We start from the raw sequence: 19,745 nt of genomic DNA, 5'->3' as shown, positions 1-19,745 counted from the left end.
TCGTCACTGGCAATCAAAGCCCTAATGGATCCGGCAGACCAACTATTGTTGGAAGTCATTGCTTCTCTGGTACTGTCCTCTGTACTGAGGACCTTACTCTTGGCGCTAACTCTGATGTCTAAATTCTCAGTACTGACAGTACCCTAGAGGTCAGCACTAACTTTAGCGGAAATCTACTCCTTTTCTTCCCTGTCTGGGCCACACCTTTTCCCTCCGACTAGCCTAGAGCCTTCCCTTTCCCCCGCTTCCCCCCCATTCACTGAGATCAGGAAATAGTTCACCCTCTTATTTTGGAGCCCCAGCTTACCCATCACTTTCATGACACTGGCTTAAACAATGCTACCCTTAAAATTTTTCACTATTGGCTGAGTCAAAGCCCATTCCAGTCAGTAGGAATTTTTGTCATTCGCTTCATTGTGCTCCATTGACTGGCGTGGACTTTGGATCAGGTCCACATCATGAGACGAACATATATAATATTTTTGGTGATCATAATGAATTATTGATTCCAGCAAGATACTTTTCACTAGAAATTCAAATAGACTTACATTTGTGTATGTGATTCTGCTTACAGTATTACTTGTGATTTTTCTTAGCCTGCTGTATACCCACACAATTGTTTTTATATATTTAAATACAGTAGAACTTCGATTTTACTAAAACCAGCCATACAAATGACTAGTTACATAAATCATTTTTCCAGAAAGGAGCGGGGGGGGGGGGGGGGGGAAATAACATAATGAAAGTTATTTCAATGAAAAATTTGATAGAAGTATCTTTTACAGTGATGTAAAGAACAAGACAACGACCATGCAGTGCACCATACTGCAATTTATGCACCATACCTACTATAATTTTGAGATGTACAATTTTTTGAACTTTTTGATTTTATAAACTTCAGTCCCCAATTAGTTTGTAAAATTAGAGGTTCTACTGTATCTTAAATTCAGTGGCTTTATATATCTTAATTTCTCTCTCTTCCATCAAACAGATAAGCAATCTGAAGAAAATTTTAAAAGGAATATTGGATTACAATCATGAGGTAAGAACTATTTCTCGGTGCTCTATACAGACCTTTCCTTTTGCTGAATATATTCGTTATGCTTGTTGAACATGTTACAGAATATTGATTTGTTTAGCATTAGGTCCAGATATGTCACAAGTTCTCTGCACCTAGCAGCTCTCACTGGAGCTGAGCGCTTTCAAAAAATCTGACCCTTACCTCATGAAATGAAATTGTTCATTTTTCTAAATAGCCATTCTGTATCTTATCTGCCCTTCCATACTCTTTAAACCTGTCCTACCAAAATTAATCAACTCATCATGGACTATGCTTGAGTACTAGACCTCTCCAAAGCTTTATTGTGTGTTTCATCAAATATTCCACTAAGGAACAAACCCAGCTTGAAATAAAACCCCTAATATTCTTAAGCATCTTGACATGAAAATAGTATATGCCCTTGGTGACTCCATGGTGGAGCTGAATGCATAAAAAATAAAGCTGGTCTGTCTGACTTTCTCCGCTGCCCCTAGTAAAGACTATCTCTTTCATTTTTTCTGTGGGGAAAATATTCAGTTGAGGTGGGGAGAGAAGAGTTCATTAAAAGTTTTAATTTCGGACTGTTAGAGATCTACTATTGTGGCTTGTGTGTTCTATGGGGAAGCTCTTGTGCTGCTTGTATCCAAGACTGCACTCCATGTGAAGGAAAACGAGGCATATTTATTCCCTGCTATGTACTGAGGTAGCTGGTGCATTAAGAATGCAGTGAAACAGACACTGTATTGGGATACTCACATAGAGAGACTCCATACTCTAAGCCAGGGGTTGGCAACCTTTCAGAAGTGGTGTGCTGAGTCTTCATTTATTCACTCTAATTTAAGGTTTCGCGTGCCGGTAATACATTTTAATATTTTTTAGAAGGTCTCTCTCTACAAGTCTATATATTATATAACTAAACTAGTGTTGTATTGTAAAATAAACAAGGTTTTCAAAATGTTTAAGAAACTTCATTTAAAATGTTGATCTTACGCCGCCAGCCCCCTCAGTCTGCTGCTGGTCTGGGGTTCTGTTCATCTAGGCCGGCAGTGGGCTGAGTGAGGCCTGCAGCCAGGACCCCAGCTGGGAAGGGTCTGGCAGCCGGGACCCCAGACCAGCAGTGGGCTGAGCGGCTTAGCCCACTGCCGCTCAGGGGTTCCATCCGCCGGTTCCTGCCAGCCGGGATTCCGGCTGCCGGACCCACTCAGCCCACTGCCAGTCTGGGGTCCCAGCCCTGCCCACATACAGTGGGTACCTATCTTCTCCCTGGTTCTGGCCCATTCTCTTCCTCTCTCTGCACTGAGCTGAGGGTGGGAGTGGACCGAGCACAGGGCTGGGGATGAAGGGTCTGGCCAGGAGCTAGAATGAGGGAGGGGGCTCAGGGTTGGGGCAGGAGGTTTGGGTGTGGGGGCACGTACCTGGACAGCTCCCATTTGGTGTGGGGGGTGCAGGTGGGAATGTGAGTGGGGGTGCAGGAGCTCCCGTTTGGTGCTCAGGGTGGGGATGGGGATGTGGGGGGGCTGGGTATGTGGGGGTGCAAGAGTCAGGGCAGAGGGCTAGGCACATGTGAGGGGGGTGCAGGTATCAGGGTAGGGGAGTTGGGTATGTGTGGGGGTACCAGAGTCAGGGTTGGGGTCATGCGGGGGGATGAATGAGTCAGCAGAGGGCTGGGTGGTACAGGGCTTAGGGCAGGGGCCTGGGGGAGGTGTGAGGGTGCAGGGCTCAGGGCAGAGGGCTGGGTGACTGCCCCCCCCACTCTGTGTCCCGACTACCCGCTCCTGGGACCCCACCCCCATCTAAGCCTCCCTGCCCCTTGTCCCCTGACCGCCCCTTAGGACCTTACCCCCTACCTGTCCCCTGACTGCCCCAACCCTTATCCACACCCCTGCACCCAGACAGAACCCCCTGGACTCCCATGCCTATCTAACCGTGCCCCACCCCCTGACAGGACCCCCAGAACTCTGGACCCATACAACGCCCCCCTGCTTGCCCAACCCCTCTCCATACCCCTACCTCCTGACAGCCCCCCTGAACTCCTAACCCCCCCCAGCTCCTTGTCCCCTGACCATCCCCTCCAGAGACCCCCCCACCCTAACTGCCTCCCCAGGACCCTCCTTGCTCCCTGTCCCCTGACTGCCTTGACCCCTATCCACTCCCCAACCCCCAACAGATCTCGGGACTCCCATGCCCCATCCAACCCCCTGCTCCCTGACTGCCCCTCAAGAGACCCCACCCCTAACCACCCCCATCCAACCCACCGTGCTCCCTGTCCCCTGACTGCCCCCACCCTTATCCAACCCCGGACCTGGATCCTTATCATGAGGCTCCCCGCTGATTCGGAGCCCCGCTGCCGCGTGCGCAGTGCTCTGAGGGGTGGGGCTGCGTGTGCGGTGGCAGGGCTCTGGATGAGCGGGGAGCGTCTTTCTCTCCCCATGGAGCCAAACACTGCCCCGTGGGGAGCGCGCAGCCCTGGCCCCCAGAGCGCTGTGCGCGGCAGCATAGCTCATGGTGAAGGCAGGGGAGGGGCTGGTGGCTTGCTGCGCTCGGCCTGGTGCTCCAGCCCGGGAGCGCGGACCCTGCAGCTTGCCGCGTCGGCAGGATTTTTAATGGCACACTGGGGTCCTGGCAGTGCCATTAAAAATTGGCTCGCGTGCCATCTTCGGCACGTGTGCCATAAGTTGCTGACCCCTGCTCTAAGCACTTGTTTTCTGTCAGAACAGTGTAATATTCTGGAGAGGAGGAAGATAATACATTTGCTAAGACTCTTGAGGGCAGGGGCAACATTTTCAAAAATCGGCGCCTAAAGTTAGACTTCCAAATCCAAACTTAATAAATAGACTGATTTTGAAAAGTTCTGAGTATTACATTAAAGTTAGCTCACGTTAAAATCTCAGAAGGGTAGGAATTGAGAACTCTGGTGTTTCTGAGCAAACATGTCAAGTCCTGTTAGATTCATTCTGAGCAGCTATTAGAAAGACATACATACCTTTTTTCTTGGGAATTGTTTATCTGCTATGTAAAGACCCCATATGGATCCTTTTCCACGTCCTACACAGACACTGCTTGCTACCTTTACTTGTCAATCTGGGTTTAAAAGAATCTTCTCTTACACTTCATTCGGCAGAGATTTCTTTCGTGGCCATGTTAAAGGAAGAGCAGTATAGTCTACAGCCTCTGGGTTTGTGAGAGCTTGATGCATTATAAAAGTTCCTTATATCCTAGAAGACCAATGTTGTCATTGCAAAATGATGTCAGCTCCTTTTTAAGCCACTAACTATGTGTAAGTTTAAGTTTCTGACATGGTAAATTTATTATTTTAGAAAGTCAGTGACTTGATTTTAGAAAATGACTGAGCATCAAGCTTTAGTGACTGATTCATGAAATACGAAATTCTTCAATGATAAGATGCATCTGTAAAACATCCCAGATTGCTTCCAAAAGTGCATGGTGATGGAGATCCACTTAAATTTGTTAGTTGTCCTGCCTACATTTTTCTTGTCTGAGTGCCTATCCTGGCAAAGTCCTTCTGTACAAGCTAGATGTGAAAAGATTAGTCTTTTACCTAGCATAGACAAAAGCATTGGAGAATTAGGGTACTTTTTTTGTTTCATTGTACAGTAATTCAGTAGTTTATGGAATATCCAAGGGGATTCTAATGGCTGTAATGTAGCATCCTGCACTACTACAGCTTCGCAGGAGAACAAGTTGAAGATCCTGTACAGGACCCTGTGTACTTTATGGTGTCCACAGAAGTTGTCATAGACTATTCCTCTTCCCACAGAATTCTGCTCTAAAATCTAAGCTTCCACTGTTTTCCTTAAAGTTTCTAGTATTTGTGCAAAGAAGACTTTTCAGCTGTCAGAGTCTAAACCAATATGGTGGTGGTTTCCTGAGGCTGCTAAATCCTCAGATAGCTATGACTCGTTCCTTTTTCATCTCAGTGGGGTATTGACACTGGAGCCTAATTTTAACATAAGTTTACCAGAAATATCCAGCTAACACATTTGTTTCACAATCCCAAACTCATGTCCTCATAGTGCCAAATGACATATCTCCTACCCAGCTTCCCTAACAGCCTCTACAAAGCAATATAAAAATCTGCATCACATTTTAAAGGTTGGGGCAATGTAAAAATTAGATATAAAAATAACCATTCAAGAAATACTGTATTGATTATATTACTCGTTTTCTATTTTATTTAATAAAATTATTCATTTTTCAATTTACCTGGGTCTGCTACAGAATTCACATTCTAGCTTATTGGCGTGACAGAAAAATGAGGGAGCCTTGCTGAAGAATTTAGGTCCAGTTTGCCACATAGTACACAGGGGCATTAGTCATATTAATGCCCATTCTTTGGGCAAGACTTCTAAGGCAGCAAATCTCTGTTGTTGTCCTTTTAAAACAACTTGATTTGCAGGAGCATCATGTACTATTCTATACATGCATTTGCTAGATACTATTGTGTAAATATCTTCTCCAAAGCTGGTTTGTTTTCTGGTTTTTTTGAGGTGTTTTTTTTTTATTAAAAAATCAGCAAATAAATTACACATTCCTTTCATAGTCACTCTTTCTCTTTGCATTTTTGATCTGTTAAATTGACTGTTTTTTTCTATCTGCAATTTATGTGCTAAAAGTTTGACTCATCCCACTTTTCATAGTAATATTTTCAACTCTTACAAAGCTTTTTTCTGATCTAGCAGAACTGCTTAATTTTCCCAACTAATGCTCATTAATGTGTAAATCCTTCTAGATTGTAAATTGGCTTACAATAATTGTATGTCAGGTATGATTCTCTTCTCTTTCAGCTTCTTTCCATTCTTTCTCCTTGAGTCTGTCAAGCATTTTTTCCTTTTATGACCCCTTTCTGCTATTCAGTTTGTCTTGTGCCACTATTTCAGACTGTTTCCAGAGACTGAAAATTAGTTGTCTTACATCTGGGACTTCCTCAATATCTTTGGACCAGACCTGTAAACCTACTAGACCAAGGGATTAGTGACAATTTTACAGTCTTTTGTTTTGTCATCCATCAGGGCTAGACACACATTTTATATCATTGGAATATTTGGAATTCTAGCTTTCCACTTCTGTGATTTACAGCTTATTTCCCAGATGCAATTAAATTATTCTGTCTGATGACATATTGTTTGTTTCTGAAGAATTCTTTATTTGAATTGCTGAAAACAACTTTTTTTTAAAAGTCCATCAGACAGGTACTGTTGGTCAACTGTCTTTTGAACTTACTCATGTTACTGGCTTCTTTGCTGGCCTTTCCCAACCTGGAAGAACAGATCTGTAGTGGTGAGAGTAGTTGTCCATTATTGACATTAGCTGAGACAGCCTTCTCTGGATTCTCTGAAATGCTGGTTGTATCAAATTATGTGGATGGAATTTGTGTTGTAGAACCTTGTCCAGAGGTAAGTGGGCTGAGGTTATCCAATTTATTTCACTTGAGACTCGAAGTTGGGTTTGAAAATTGTGCCAAAGTTAGGAGGTGAGCTCTTTCTACTGGCTTCTTGCCTTATCTACATATATTGTGTCTTTGTGCAGATTTTAGGGCAGCAGATTAATGACTTTACCCTTCCTGATGTTAACCTGATTGGAGAGCACTCAGATGTTGCAGAGCTTGGAAGAATGCTTCAGCTCATTTTGGGATGTGCTGTGAATTGTGAGCAGAAGCAAGGTAATCAATTTTGAATATACATTATGCTCTCTGTGTAGTTAATGCAAGTCAGACTTGATGCATAAATGATGTGGGGAAAATGGTGTGTCTGGGATTGTTGTCAGAGGCACGATTTATTATCCTGTGGGTCATGACTTTATTTTGCCTTATTGATAATAGTTGACATCACATTACAAGCTTCACTGAGTTTGCAAGCTGGAACTGTGGAGCTGGTTATGTATGCTTCTGATGTATATATTTCCTTTTGGTTCCAGGAATAGAAATGAAAAATGGCTCCACCCAGCTTTTAGTTATTAATTATTGTGGGAAGGCTCAGTTGCAGATTCTTATCTGGGTAATTGCAAATTCATAGACAAGATACACATTGCACACACAAAAAATGGTTATGGGAGCAATATGCTATATGATCTGGATTCTGTTCCCCACTCTGATACTTGCTCCCACCTTGGGCCCATGATTTAAAACTCTCTGGCCTTATCTACTCTTGAGAATTTGCTACCCGCTCAGTGGTTTCCCAGCATGCTGGTCTCACACCTCATATCCATTAACAAATGTAGCTCTTTACTGTAACATCAGCTGATATTGGAATTTTCAAATATGAGATCCAGGAAGAGGAAAAAGAGAGGGCATATATTCATGAAAATACAAAAAGACAAGAGTAGGGTCTCTGACCAGATTTGCAAGGTACACAAAATGAGTCACTATTGAAAGGTAGGACGAGAATCCTGTAAATTATGGAAGGGCAGGACCTTTTCTTGTGTCATGCCCTTGTCTTTCTGTCTGAATAGTTCAGGAAAAAAAGGGAGCTGCAACTGGAGGACAGACAGTTCCAGTGGGAATTATTTAGTGGGCATTTAAAGACAAATAAAAATTATTACTTTGAGCCAACTGTTAGTCATTTCACTACAGCTGCCTATTGCCAATATCAATCAGGTCAATAGTAGTTAATGGATTGCCGCCTTAGCTTAAAAGCTTTCCAAAGCTACTCCACCCCTTGGCAAGAGCATAGAAGGAAAATGTGTATCCAGGCAAGATGCCCTTGCAACAGGGATAACTCTATTATCCCTGTTCTTGTACATAATTTGCAGTTTTTCATACTGCAGTTGGCCTACAAGCTTGTTTGTATTACAACTGAGAACTTTGCACATCGGTGATGATTTTCTTAAATATCAATATTAGAATATATACTGTTTGATCTTGAAATGATGAAAGTTTTTGAAAATGTCTCCATCATTCACTTGGCCTGCCACCATATGTACACACGCGTGGACCTTCAGAAATGTCTTACTAAGCCTTGCATCATCACTTGGAAGTATGGCTTTCTGTTACTGTGCTCCTGGGTTTATTGGGGTGGGGTCTGGACACTGACTGAGCACAAGTCCCAGGAATGGCACCTGCACAATTTGCAGGAGAGAGGTGGCTATTTACCCCTTCGTTCTGTTTGTCTTAAGTTTAAGTGTAAATAATGACATGCGAGAATGTTCTTGTTTTCAGAGTACATCCAGACCATCATGATGATGGAGGAGTCTGTTCAACATGTTGTCATGACAGCTATTCAGGAGGTATGCTGAAGTGTCCATTGTATGTAACAATTCAGCTTTTCAATTCAGTACCGGAGTGTACTTTTTCTCAGTTTTGTTAACTTCAATAGAAAGAAGTAATTAATAGAAGGGGCATGGAATGTAACATTTATAAAGTTTAGAATAAGGAATGTTTTCCTCTTTGGATTAGGGAAAACAGAGTTTTGCTAATCAAGCCTTATTTATGTAATAGAATTCAGGCAAATTTCCACTTTTCTTTAAATCTAGAAGATTAAACTTCTAGATATTGATACTGGGCTCCCCTTCCTTTACCTTTCCTTTCCCACAGCTCCTAAAAACGCACTATACTTTGTTGTGTAAGTAGCAAAACAAGTACTGTAGAATGTTGTTCATTTGCACCTAGTAACGGGGAGACTCACTGAGTTACTAAATTTTGTAAACAGGCAAGTAAGTGAACAAATACAGTAAAAAGAGGAAAACGCATTGCAAAATATACTTTCTATTTTGTTAGCTGTAGTCTCGTTTTTAGTTTTAATTATTCCTGATAATACTTCATAGTAGTCAATAAATGTACTGTAGTATATTCTGTAAAAATAACATCATTTTAGTAACGAGACCTCACTAGATCATTTGTTCCTAAAGTGATGAGAAGTGGGGAAAGGTCACCTTTCTTGGTAAGATTAGCAATGTTTAGTTTAGATTAGCAAGTTGACTATTTGCAATTTTTTTAAAAGCAAGGAGTGATTTCACCATCTTGCTGTATCTGATGAGTCATGCTGAGACACTAAATGGAAGCACATCAGAAAGGAAGCAAGTACAGTGAAGACTGTTAATGTCTGCCATTACTTCTTTCACGTTTTGGCTGTTGAAACAGGTGTCTGCCTAATACAGGGATACTTAGCTCAGTAGGACTTCAGTGCCTTAGTGCTGGGTCTTGCCTATGGGGCTTTAGCTGAGGCCTAAGAAAATAAAGCACTTTTCGGATTCAGGTGGAGCAACTTTCCTTCAAACCACTTCAGTAGCTCAACTTCACTGCCGTTGAAGCAGCTGAGTGGCCTCCTGTGTGGCCAGAAACAGATTTCATGGATGGTTTGTAACTCAGGACAGATTAATGTGAGAGGGACAGGAAATCTAAAAGCAGAGATTTTGCTGACATCCAAAGCAAATGGTTTCTTGGCACATGCTTCACAAGAAGGCAAAAGTTCACTAAGGTCTTTGCCAATATGTCTTTCGTTCCGAATCCATAACTGATGATCAGTTTAACTGTGTGCATGTGAGCAAAATCACCATGTTTAAGCATCTAATTCCACTTAGATCTTGATAAATCAGCAGTTGAACCCTACGCTGGCTTCAGTGTGATAAATTCAGATTTGTCTACCCCGTATATAAAATGTGTTTTTCCTACAGTTCCCTATAAAGGGAAATAAATGATACAGAGCCAAAGGTTGCTCAATTCTTCATCATGACTTGTCTCTGCAATCCACAGTCTAGGAGTCATATGCACTGTTTGATGACCATGGAACCATTTAGAGTACCAAAACCGGTAGGGGGCAAGCACACTTGCTTCTCAGATTTAGCATTCTGGAAATGAGAGTAAAAAAAAACCCCATCTCCCTAGATTATCTTTAAATCCCTATCCTTCCCTAAGCCAGTGCTGTCAGAGTTCCTGGTTTCCTGACCATGTTTTTTTTTGGCAGTTTTCGTGCACGTGTGTCGTCTTCTCTGTGTCCCCTTCCCCCATTTCTTTTGATAGGATTTTTGATAGCTGTCTTTTATTGGTCCTTAGTTTTTAGTAGCCCTTTCCACTCTGCTACAGTGAATAAGTTCATATTCAGGAGATGTTTCTTAATCTAATAAGATATCCATATTAATAACTGTGCCCATTGTTTAATGGCTTAATGAAGCATTTGTCCAGTGGCCATGGAGCTCGTTCAGTATTTGTGACCTGTGCCAGAAAGAAGTGACACCACAGGCTGAGGGCTCTCCTTTGGAGGAGTATCTGGAAACTCAGTTGATCAGAAGAGCTCCTTTCCAAGTAATACTCCAGATCAAAGTGGCTTGACTCTACCATTCAAAGACTTTAGAAGACTAAGAAATTCAGAACCAAATGAAGAGTTCTGAGATGCTTATTCAAAAATCTTCAGATCCTTCTCAGAATCAAGAGTTCAGATCCCAGGAAAATCTTCAGAGCTGCAATCTCCATCTTTGGCGAAAAATATAGCTCCTTGAAAGTTTCCCTGCAGAGCTGGATGGGCAACAGACTTCTGAAGTCAGATAAAGAATTAGTGCCAAATAATTGTGTTCATATTGTGCCTCAAAGCAGGTAGCCTCTATGGGTCCTAGAAAGTGCAAAAGGTTTAGGGCCTTCTTGGATCCAGGACATTCAGAACTTTTTCATGGTCTGGTGGACTGCTTGGAGCAGACCTCTGCAGAGGGATTTGAGTGCCTCAGGTATGTGGAGGAGTCACCAAATGAAGTGTTGATACGACAGCCATGTAGACAGGTGAGAAGTGTAGGTATTGCATACCTACATCATCCACTTTCCATGCACTTAGACTGTCTTAAGTGCTAGTTACATAAAAAGACCTGTTAAATATATCTTTATACTGTATTGCATAGTTTTCCTACTTCAGTTAAATATATGGAAATGCTTATAGATGATACTTTATTAATGTATACATAATAAGTAATACTGCTCGTGGAAACATGTTTCACACCCCAGCAGAACTGGCCCATCTATCACTTGTAATAGCCTATACCTAACATGGTTTTTTTTTCACTGAAAAAAATGCCATTTTTCACATTGCAAAATGGTAATTTCACACGTGAAATTTTGTACAAGAAAATGAATTTAAAAACCTTTATTTTATTTGAATTTCCTGTGCTTTCGAACAACTGTATTCTTTGATTATCAGAATTTTTAAAGTAAAACCCCAAGCTAAAAAATAAATGGAAAATCTTGTTCTTCAGGTAGATTCTGAAATATTTCAAACACCATATAAACCAAACAGTGCCTTGATAGTCTGTTCATTTCAATGGAGCTGAATTCATGTGTTTCCAGCATTGAGATTCTAAGGCCCCTGCAAACATTCGTGCACATAAGTAGTTCCGTTGAAGTTTACAGGATGAGGGCCTAAGTGTGTGGTTTTCAAAGCAATGAAAAATCTAGTATAAAGTTTTTCAATTTCATATTTTACACAGATTGATTTTTCCTGAAAAACAAAAATTTAACATTTCCCATGAAATCTATTTCTGTGACAATACAGCTTTGCAATTGCTCCATAATGCATCTGGCAAATTATGCTGTTCTTTTCCCAAGCCTCAGATATAAATAGTCATTTGGAAGGCTGAGAGTTCTTTACCAATAAATAGGAAAACACTCTCATTTCCTAATAACTAAACTTAGAGACTTTATAACAAGTTCCTTTCCCCCTTCAGTAAGCATGTCCACCAGACCATGAAAATAGGGTCATGCCCTTTACTGCAGAGTATTTGAGGCAGTTTCAAACCTGTCTGAGGTTGCATTGCAAGAAGGACTTGCTACTTAGATGGGTCCCAAAAATGTTGTCTTCACAGAGATAGCAAATATCAATTTTCCTGTGTTTCAGCCTGTCATAGAGTCCCTGGGTGATGCTCTGGAACTGCTCCCCACAAAGCCAGTCAAGACTTTGGGGACCCTCCTCTCTCTTGGAGCAGACTGTCTTCAGGGCAAGAAGCTTACACGGCTTCACCTTCCTGGGTCTGACCTTGGAGCATTCAGCATATGCCCCTCCGTGCGCTTCCCACAGCGAGTCCGCCCAGGCAGGGTCCTGGAGAAACCAGCGGGTCCTGCACCCTAGCTTCGCAGTCAGACATGACTTTTAGCCAGCCAATAAAACAGAGGTTTATTAGATGACAGGAACACGGTCTAAAACCGAGCTTGTAGGTACAGCGAACGGGACCCCATTCCGGCCCCAGCGAGCCAGACAACCCCATCTGCACTCACTCCTTCTCCCCAGCCAGCCCCAAACTGAAACCCCCTCCAACCCCTCCTTTCTGGCCTTTGTCTCTTTCCTGGGCCAGGAGGTCACATGATCTTTGTTCACCTTTAGCTATCCCCTTGCAAGGGAAGAAGGGTCCTGGCCATTTGTTGCTAGGAGACAAATTGTTGGCCATTTATGCACACTGGAGACTTAAGAAATGCATAGGGGAAACTGAGGCACCCACACAGTATTCAGAGGAAACATTAAGAACAGTCCCACTTCGTCACACAGCCTAATTATTTTCAAGGTTCATTTTGTCTTGAGTAAAAACTGTCCTTTTAGAGGCTGCTTTATGGAATAATCAGTGATGATGGAAAAAGTCAAAAGTCAGACCATACTAAAAATTGTAGAAGATGTTAGATAAGAACATAAGTATCTTATGTGATACAGATTGAAGAACATAAGTGATACAGATTGAAGTGTCACTAGAGGAGGTTTTGGAATTAATTGATAAACTCAACATTAACAAGTCACCGGGACCAGATGGCATTCACCCAAGAGTTCTGAAAGAACTCAAATGTGAAGTTGCGGACCTATTAACTAAGGTTTGTAACCTGTCCTTTAAATCGGCTTCGGTACCCAACTGGAAGTTAGCTAATGTAACGCCAATATTTAAAAAGGGCTCTAGGGGTGATCCCGGCAATTACAGACCGGTAAGTCCAACGTCGGTACCGGGCAAATTAGTTGAAACAATAGTAAAGAATAAAATTGTCAGACACATAGAAAAACATAAACTCTTGAGCAATAGTCAACATGGTTTCTGTAAAGGGAAATCGTGTCTTACTAATCTATTAGAGTTCTTTGAAGGGGTCAACAAACATGTAGACAAGGGGGATCCAGTGGACATAGTGTACTTAGATTTCCAGAAAGCCTTTGACAAGGTCCCTCACCAAAGGCTCTTACGTAAATTAAGCTGTCATGGGATAAAAGGAAAGGTCCTTTCATGGATTGAGAACTGGTTAAAGGACAGGGAACAAAGGGTAGGAATTAATGGTAAATTCTCAGAATGGAGAGGGGTAACTAGTGGTGTTCCCCAAGGGTCAGTCCTAGGACCAGTCCTATTCAATTTATTCATAAATGATCTGGAGAAAGGGGTTAACAGTGAGGTGGCAAAGTTTGCAGATGATACTAAACTACTCAAGATAGTTAAGACCAAAGCAGATTGTGAAGAACTTCAAAAAGATCTCACAAAACTAAGTGATTGGGCAACAAAATGGCAAATGAAATTTAATGTGGATAAATGTAAAGTAATGCACATTGGAAAAAATAACCCCAACTATACATACAACATGATGGGGGCTAATTTAGCTACAATGAGTCAGGAAAAAGATCTTGGAGTTATCGTGGATAGTTCTCTGAAGATGTCACGCAGTGTGCAGAGGCGATCAAAAAGCAAACAGGATGTTAGGAATCATTAAAAGGGGATAGAGAATAAGACTGAGAATATATTATTGCCCTTATATAAATCCATGGTACGCCCACATCTCGAATACTGTGTACAGATGTGGTCTCCTCACCTCAAAAAAGATATTCTAGCACTAGCAAAGGTTCAGAAAAGAGCAACTAAAATGATTAGGGGTTTAGAGAGGGTCCCATATGAGGAAAGATTAAAGAGGCTAGGACTCTTCAGTTTGGAAAAGAGAAGACTAAGGGGGGACATGATAGAGGTATATAAAATCATGAGTGATGTTGAGAAAGTGGATAAGGAAAAGTTATTTACTTATTCCCATAATACAAGAACTAGGGGTCACCAAATGAAATTAATAGGCAGCAGGTTTAAAACAAATAAAAGGAAGTTCTTCTTCACGCAGCTCACAGTCAACTTGTGGAACTCCTTACCTGAGGAGGTTGTGAAGGCTAGGACTATAACAATGTTTAAAAGGGGACTGGATAAATTCATGGTGGCTAAGTCCATAAATGGCTATTAGCCAGGATGGGTAAGAATGGTGTCCCTAGCCTCTGTTCGTCAGAGGATGGAGATGGGTGGCAGGAGAGAGATCACTTGATCATTGCCTGTTAGGTTCACTCCCTCAGGGGCACCTGGCATTGGCCACTGTCGGTAGACAGATACTGGGCTAGATGGACCTTTTGGTCTGACCCGGTACGGCCTTTCTTATGTTCTTATGAATAATCGGTGATGATGGAAAAAGTCAAAAGTCAGACCATACTAAAAATTGTAGAAGATGTTAGATATACCACTAGGTCTTTCTAAAATAAAAGCACCAAAGAGTCCTGTGGCACCTTATAGACTAAGAGATGTATTGGAGCATGAGCTTTCGCGGGTGAATACCCACCTCGTCACATGCATCCGATGAAGTGGATATTCACCCACGAAAGCTCATGCTCCAATACGTCTGTTAGTCTATAAGGTGCCACAGGACTCTTTGCTGCTTTTTCAGATCCAGACTAACACGGCTACCCCTCTGATACTTTAAAATAAAAAATCTCCAGAAAACAGAGATCTTAGTCTGACAAAGGGAAATGAAGTTAGCATGCACCTTATATATAAGGCAACAGCAGTATCAAACATCTTCATGTTATGACATAAAATAAGCTGCAAACTATGTTTATAGAATAGAGAGAGAGCAAGTCATATGTATGATAAACCAGAAGAATCAAGTGCATGTTTCTAGGGCATTCATGCATACAGATCTCCTGATAATCTTAGTTGCCAACCTTGTATCCATGACAACACTAATAACTCAGCCCTCATGAGCAAACCAGTTAAAATTGGATAAAGGTTTTAATAACACCTAGCATGGTTATATATATTTATTTTTGTAATGCTGCTTGTCATAGCTGTGGGCATGAAAAAGGTGTAATTAGAATAATAAAAGGAATGCCAGATATTTTCTATAAAAATATTAAAATATAAACTGATTAAATTAACTTGTAGTCCAGATTGTTTCGCCTGTGCTTTTAAGATCAGGGATCTGTTACCTCTCATTTACCAAAGAATAGGTTAATTGGGGGGAAATATTAGAGATTTCTCTAGGCTGAATCATGAATGGTGGGTTAGTTAGATTTGAGTGCTTAGTTAGAGATGGTGGCTTAGTTAGAGATGCTACTGGCTGGTCTGTTAAAAGGTTATGATAGATGGCATCTGGGCAAGGGAGATGGCTTAGGTGGGCATCACCGGGGTCAGTGTTGGGTTCAGTCTTAACATCGTCATTAATTATCTGGAAGAGGGTATAAACAGCCGTTAACAAAATCAGGTGCTCGGAACGTGATGTGAACACCTCTGAGGAGAGAGACATAATACCAAGCGGCCTAGCAAGGTTAGAAATTATTGGCAGGGGACTACAAAATGATATTCAACTTAGAAAACTAAAGCGATAAATTAGATACGAGTTCACAACACTACGGTTTGTGGCAATGAAAAAGGCCATCAACTTGGCTTTTCAGAAACACCAAATCACAGAACAGGGACTTTATAATCCCTCCTTATAAGAATTTGGGCTCTGTAGATGGAATATTTCATTTCTGAATGGCTTGTCACCAGAAAGTTGTAGGTAAAATGGAAGGAATTTAGCGAAGAGCAAGAAAAATGGTCGAGGTCTGGAGGAACTTTGGAGATAAGATTGACTATGCCTAAATATGTATAGGTTGGCTAAATGGCAGCTAGAGAGTGGGGTGTAAAAGTGTACAAATATGTGAGTGGCATGATTGTTGATGATGGGGAGCAATTTGTTACTGTACATTGTAATGTAACCAGAAGTTATGGGATAGCATTTAAGAAAAAGAAAGCCGAGTGCTAAATAGCAGAAGAAAGTATCACAATGAGTTGTATGACTACAGAGTGGCCATCCACAGAATGTAGTGGAAGTGAGCTGTGGAGACATTTTTAACCCCAGACTGGGTGAAGCATGAGGAATTACACTGAAGGGAACAGTGTTGCATTGGAATCAGGATTGATTAGATGTATGGTTAGATTGGTTAGTCTTTTTTCATTTCTAATTTCTATTATTCATGTAATAGAAAAAACAAACCAAAAAATGAATATATTCTAATAATCCCCAAAACACGCAGTACAAACCTGTAGTACTTGGTTTTGCGTTAATTACAACATAACTAATTATTTTTACCTTTATGTTACTAGTATGTATCTCAATCTTAACTTCTGTCTTAACATAGGTTTTTTTTTTTGTTTTTTCTCAGTCTGGGAATTTCCTTTTGCATTTATTTTATGTTTGAATCCCCTCTAGCCGTTTTGATATTGTAACAGATTGGATGTGTGTCCAGAAAGAGGATTTATTTTCTTATCTGCTAATTTTTTCCTTTGGAGAAGTATGTCAGCCAATCTGGAGCCTCCCTAGAAAGCTATAACTAAAAAAGATCTGATTTTTCTCTTTCCACCAACCCTAAAAAATCCACAGGTTATGTTTCTCCAAATAATATAGTTCAGTAAATATATCATGCAAGTTGCAGTGTTTCAGTTTTGAAAATATTCATTCCGGAGCACGGGCTCTTAACCTAGGAATTGCAAACAAGTCAGGAGGGGGAGTCATAATCCGCCCCTCTTTTTTTTTTTTTTTATATAATTAAATGGGAGGAGCAGGGACCGCAGATGTTTTGTTTTGGTGTTACATGGGGTCAAAGTATGAAAAAGGGTGAGAATCACTGTTAGAGTGAAATTTCCAGAGTAAATCTTTACTACCATATGAATTGCTGCAAATATTCTGCAAAAAGCATCCCAAGCTTTTCATGATGGATGATAGGTAGGCATGCTTATACGGAGGGATATGTACCAGATAAGATTTTTTTTTTCATATTTCTTTATAGTGTTTGTCCTGCAGATTTATAATTCTCTCTGTATATACCATACATAAAAATGTGATGTGAAAACTTAAGGCCTTATCTTCAGAACAAACCTTTTTTAAATTTAGGATTGATCTGGGTTTTTTGTAAATGAAAACTTAGCTTTTAATATACAAATAAATCTTTTGCTTTTTCTAATCCAGTGTAATCTAATTGCAGTTGATGAGTAAAGAATCTCCAGTCTCTGTTGGAAATGATGCTTACGTTGACCTTGATCGTCAGGTACCTAAGACCAGATGTTTATTTTTCTTTAATCATAGGAAATCAGTGTTCAGTCAGTCTGGTATATGGTATGTTGTAAGCAGGCTGCCTCATCATCTTCTTCTTCTTCTCTTTTTTTGAAAATTTTGGGAAAATTCAAACAAAGGAACACACATTCAAAGTTTTAAATGTAATATTTTTTCTTTGTTAAAGTACAATTTTTAAAAGAAAGTCAGTTAATCAGAAGTTGCAATTACATATATTTATGTAATTATGTCCTGTGGCTTATGTCCATCAGTAGTATGTGCTACATTTAAACAAATAAGTAAGTAAATAAAATAACTGGTATATATAATTCTGAATGTGATTGTTCACAATGCATGTGCAGAACAAAAATATTTATTTGGAAAATAAAATTCATTATAAGTATTATGAATAGTTTGTAGCTGTCTTGCTCAAAACTGGTATTATTTCTGACATAGCAAAAAGTGAAGACCTTACAAGTCAAAGGATAATCAGGAAGAAATTAAATAGAATTAGTAACATTTACTAGCTGTAGACAAAACTTTTTTGCTCTTGACAACTCTCTTTGAAATCAACAGAAAGACATCACTTGGCTTTAGTGGGCTAGATCAGGCTCAGATATCCTTGCAATAATCCTGGGAACTGTTGTGAATTTCCTGCTTTGAGAAATTTTGGGAAAATTCCTCAGTGGCTGAAGTATTTGTGAAAAATGCTGGACCAAATGTACATCAGCTATTGTGTGTGCATTTTGAGAGCACATTCTGTCATTTATGTTGTTTCTACAGCCTCAACCACAGTCCCTAAAATGGTAGAGGTATAACCTGGAGAATGGTACTGTTTTTACTGAATCATATCATAAGTTATTTGTGTGGCTGTACATACTGTCTAAGAGATGGAGTTAATTTTTATGTGTCAGCTGCCCCTTATAAACCTGAAAAATGACAAGGATGCTATTCTCTACAATAGATTAGATCATCGAGAGAAGTAGGAGGCCCTTGTAAGGCTTGTAAGAATTCTTCACATTTATTCCAAAAATACGTAGTGTCTTTGTGCTTGCTTCTCAGACTGATTTTCTTTCTATGTACTTAATTTTACAATCCTAGAGAAACTTGGAAGCCATAAATCTATCCATTATTATAAAATCCTTTAGAGACATAACTGAATAAATGCAAACATATATATTAAATCCTACTGTATTTTCCACTGCATGCATCCGATGAACTGGGCTGTAGCCTGTGAAAGCTTATGCTCAACTAAATTTGTTAGTCTCGAAGGTGCCACAAGTACTCCTGTTATATTAAATGATGTCATTCAGATTTAGACTTGTCCTCTACCACAGCAATTGTTTCCCCTTTGTGCAGCAAAAGTAGTGTACCCAGTGGCTAGACACATTTTACCTTAATTGTCTATTCCTTGTAATCCATCTCCCAGTCCTTTGTGTATTTGCAAACATAGCGAAAACCGAAACTATTCACTCTTGTAAAGAAAAGTGGTGTTGACAATTTTTTAAATGTACAGAGGTGGTATGCTTTCCAACATTCAGGTTGTGGGGGTTCTTGAGCTCAACATGTAGAATGAAAATGCTTGCCTTAATACTTTGTTTTGGAACAAAGAATTGCCTTCAGCTGTGTTCATCTCTCACATATGAATTATCTGAGCTCTTGAATGATAATAGGTGCCCTTTGTCGTCTTATAAAAGTAGAATAGTCAATAACTTTTTTCAAAATAAATATGAGCATAAAAACAGACTTTACAGTGATGATATCATTCAACATCCTTTATGGTTACAGAGAATTACATGTATTATAGTAATGTTATTGTGAAAATAAAAATATTTATATTAATTTTAAATAGTTGAAGAAAACTACAGAAGAATTAAATGAAGCTTTAGCAACAAAAGAAGAAATTGCTCAGAGGTGCCATGAATTAGATATGCAGGTAGGTAGTTTATTATATGTGCACAATACATTTTATGGAAATTGTGGAGTTAGATTGAGAAAGAAGGGGCATGGTGATTCTAAGGCAGTTGAAGAAAGGAGGCAGTTTGGAGACCGGTCTTTTTAAACGTATACTCAGAAGTTGTACTTCTTTAGCTGTACCACTTTAGTTAAAGAAATACAATCCTCCTGAGTGTGGTTGCAGTAAAACGGTGCTTTATACTAGTTTAGCTATCCTCATACAGGAAGGGAATGTGCTATACTGGTATTCTAGCATTAGGAGTTGTATTAGATATAACTATTTGGGGTGAGGGAAGTTGTGCCCCTTACCAAAATAGTTACACCAATACAAAAATTGTGTGAAGAACACATCTTAGGTCATCTTTTTTTAGTAAATTGAGCAAACTTGATCTGGAAGACATGAAGAGAATAAACCTGGAGCTCAGAAATGCCATTTTATCAAAGTCAATTTTCAGAGTAATA

General features: G+C 40.2%; 1 protein-coding gene across 5 annotated transcripts in view; it reads left to right on the top strand.

Moving 5' to 3' along the window:
* The window catches only part of HOOK3 (hook microtubule tethering protein 3), a 127,882-nt gene that overhangs the window by 44,517 nt on the left and 63,620 nt on the right, over positions 1-19,745 (top strand). For all 5 annotated transcript variants that reach the window (XM_039545685.1, XM_039545688.1, XM_039545684.1 and 2 more), the window contains 5 exons: positions 992-1,042; positions 6,587-6,719; positions 8,214-8,281; positions 17,260-17,322; positions 19,180-19,263. In XM_039545685.1, coding sequence (XP_039401619.1) covers positions 992-1,042; positions 6,587-6,719; positions 8,214-8,281; positions 17,260-17,322; positions 19,180-19,263 — 399 coding nt within the window. The remainder of the gene's footprint in view (positions 1-991; positions 1,043-6,586; positions 6,720-8,213; positions 8,282-17,259; positions 17,323-19,179; positions 19,264-19,745) is intronic.

Source organism: Mauremys reevesii, linkage group 6, assembly GCF_016161935.1.
Source record: "Mauremys reevesii isolate NIE-2019 linkage group 6, ASM1616193v1, whole genome shotgun sequence".
Taxonomy (NCBI): domain Eukaryota; kingdom Metazoa; phylum Chordata; order Testudines; family Geoemydidae; genus Mauremys; species Mauremys reevesii.
The sequence above is the reverse complement of the archived record's forward strand: the minus strand, read 5'-3'. Positions and strand labels throughout refer to the sequence as shown.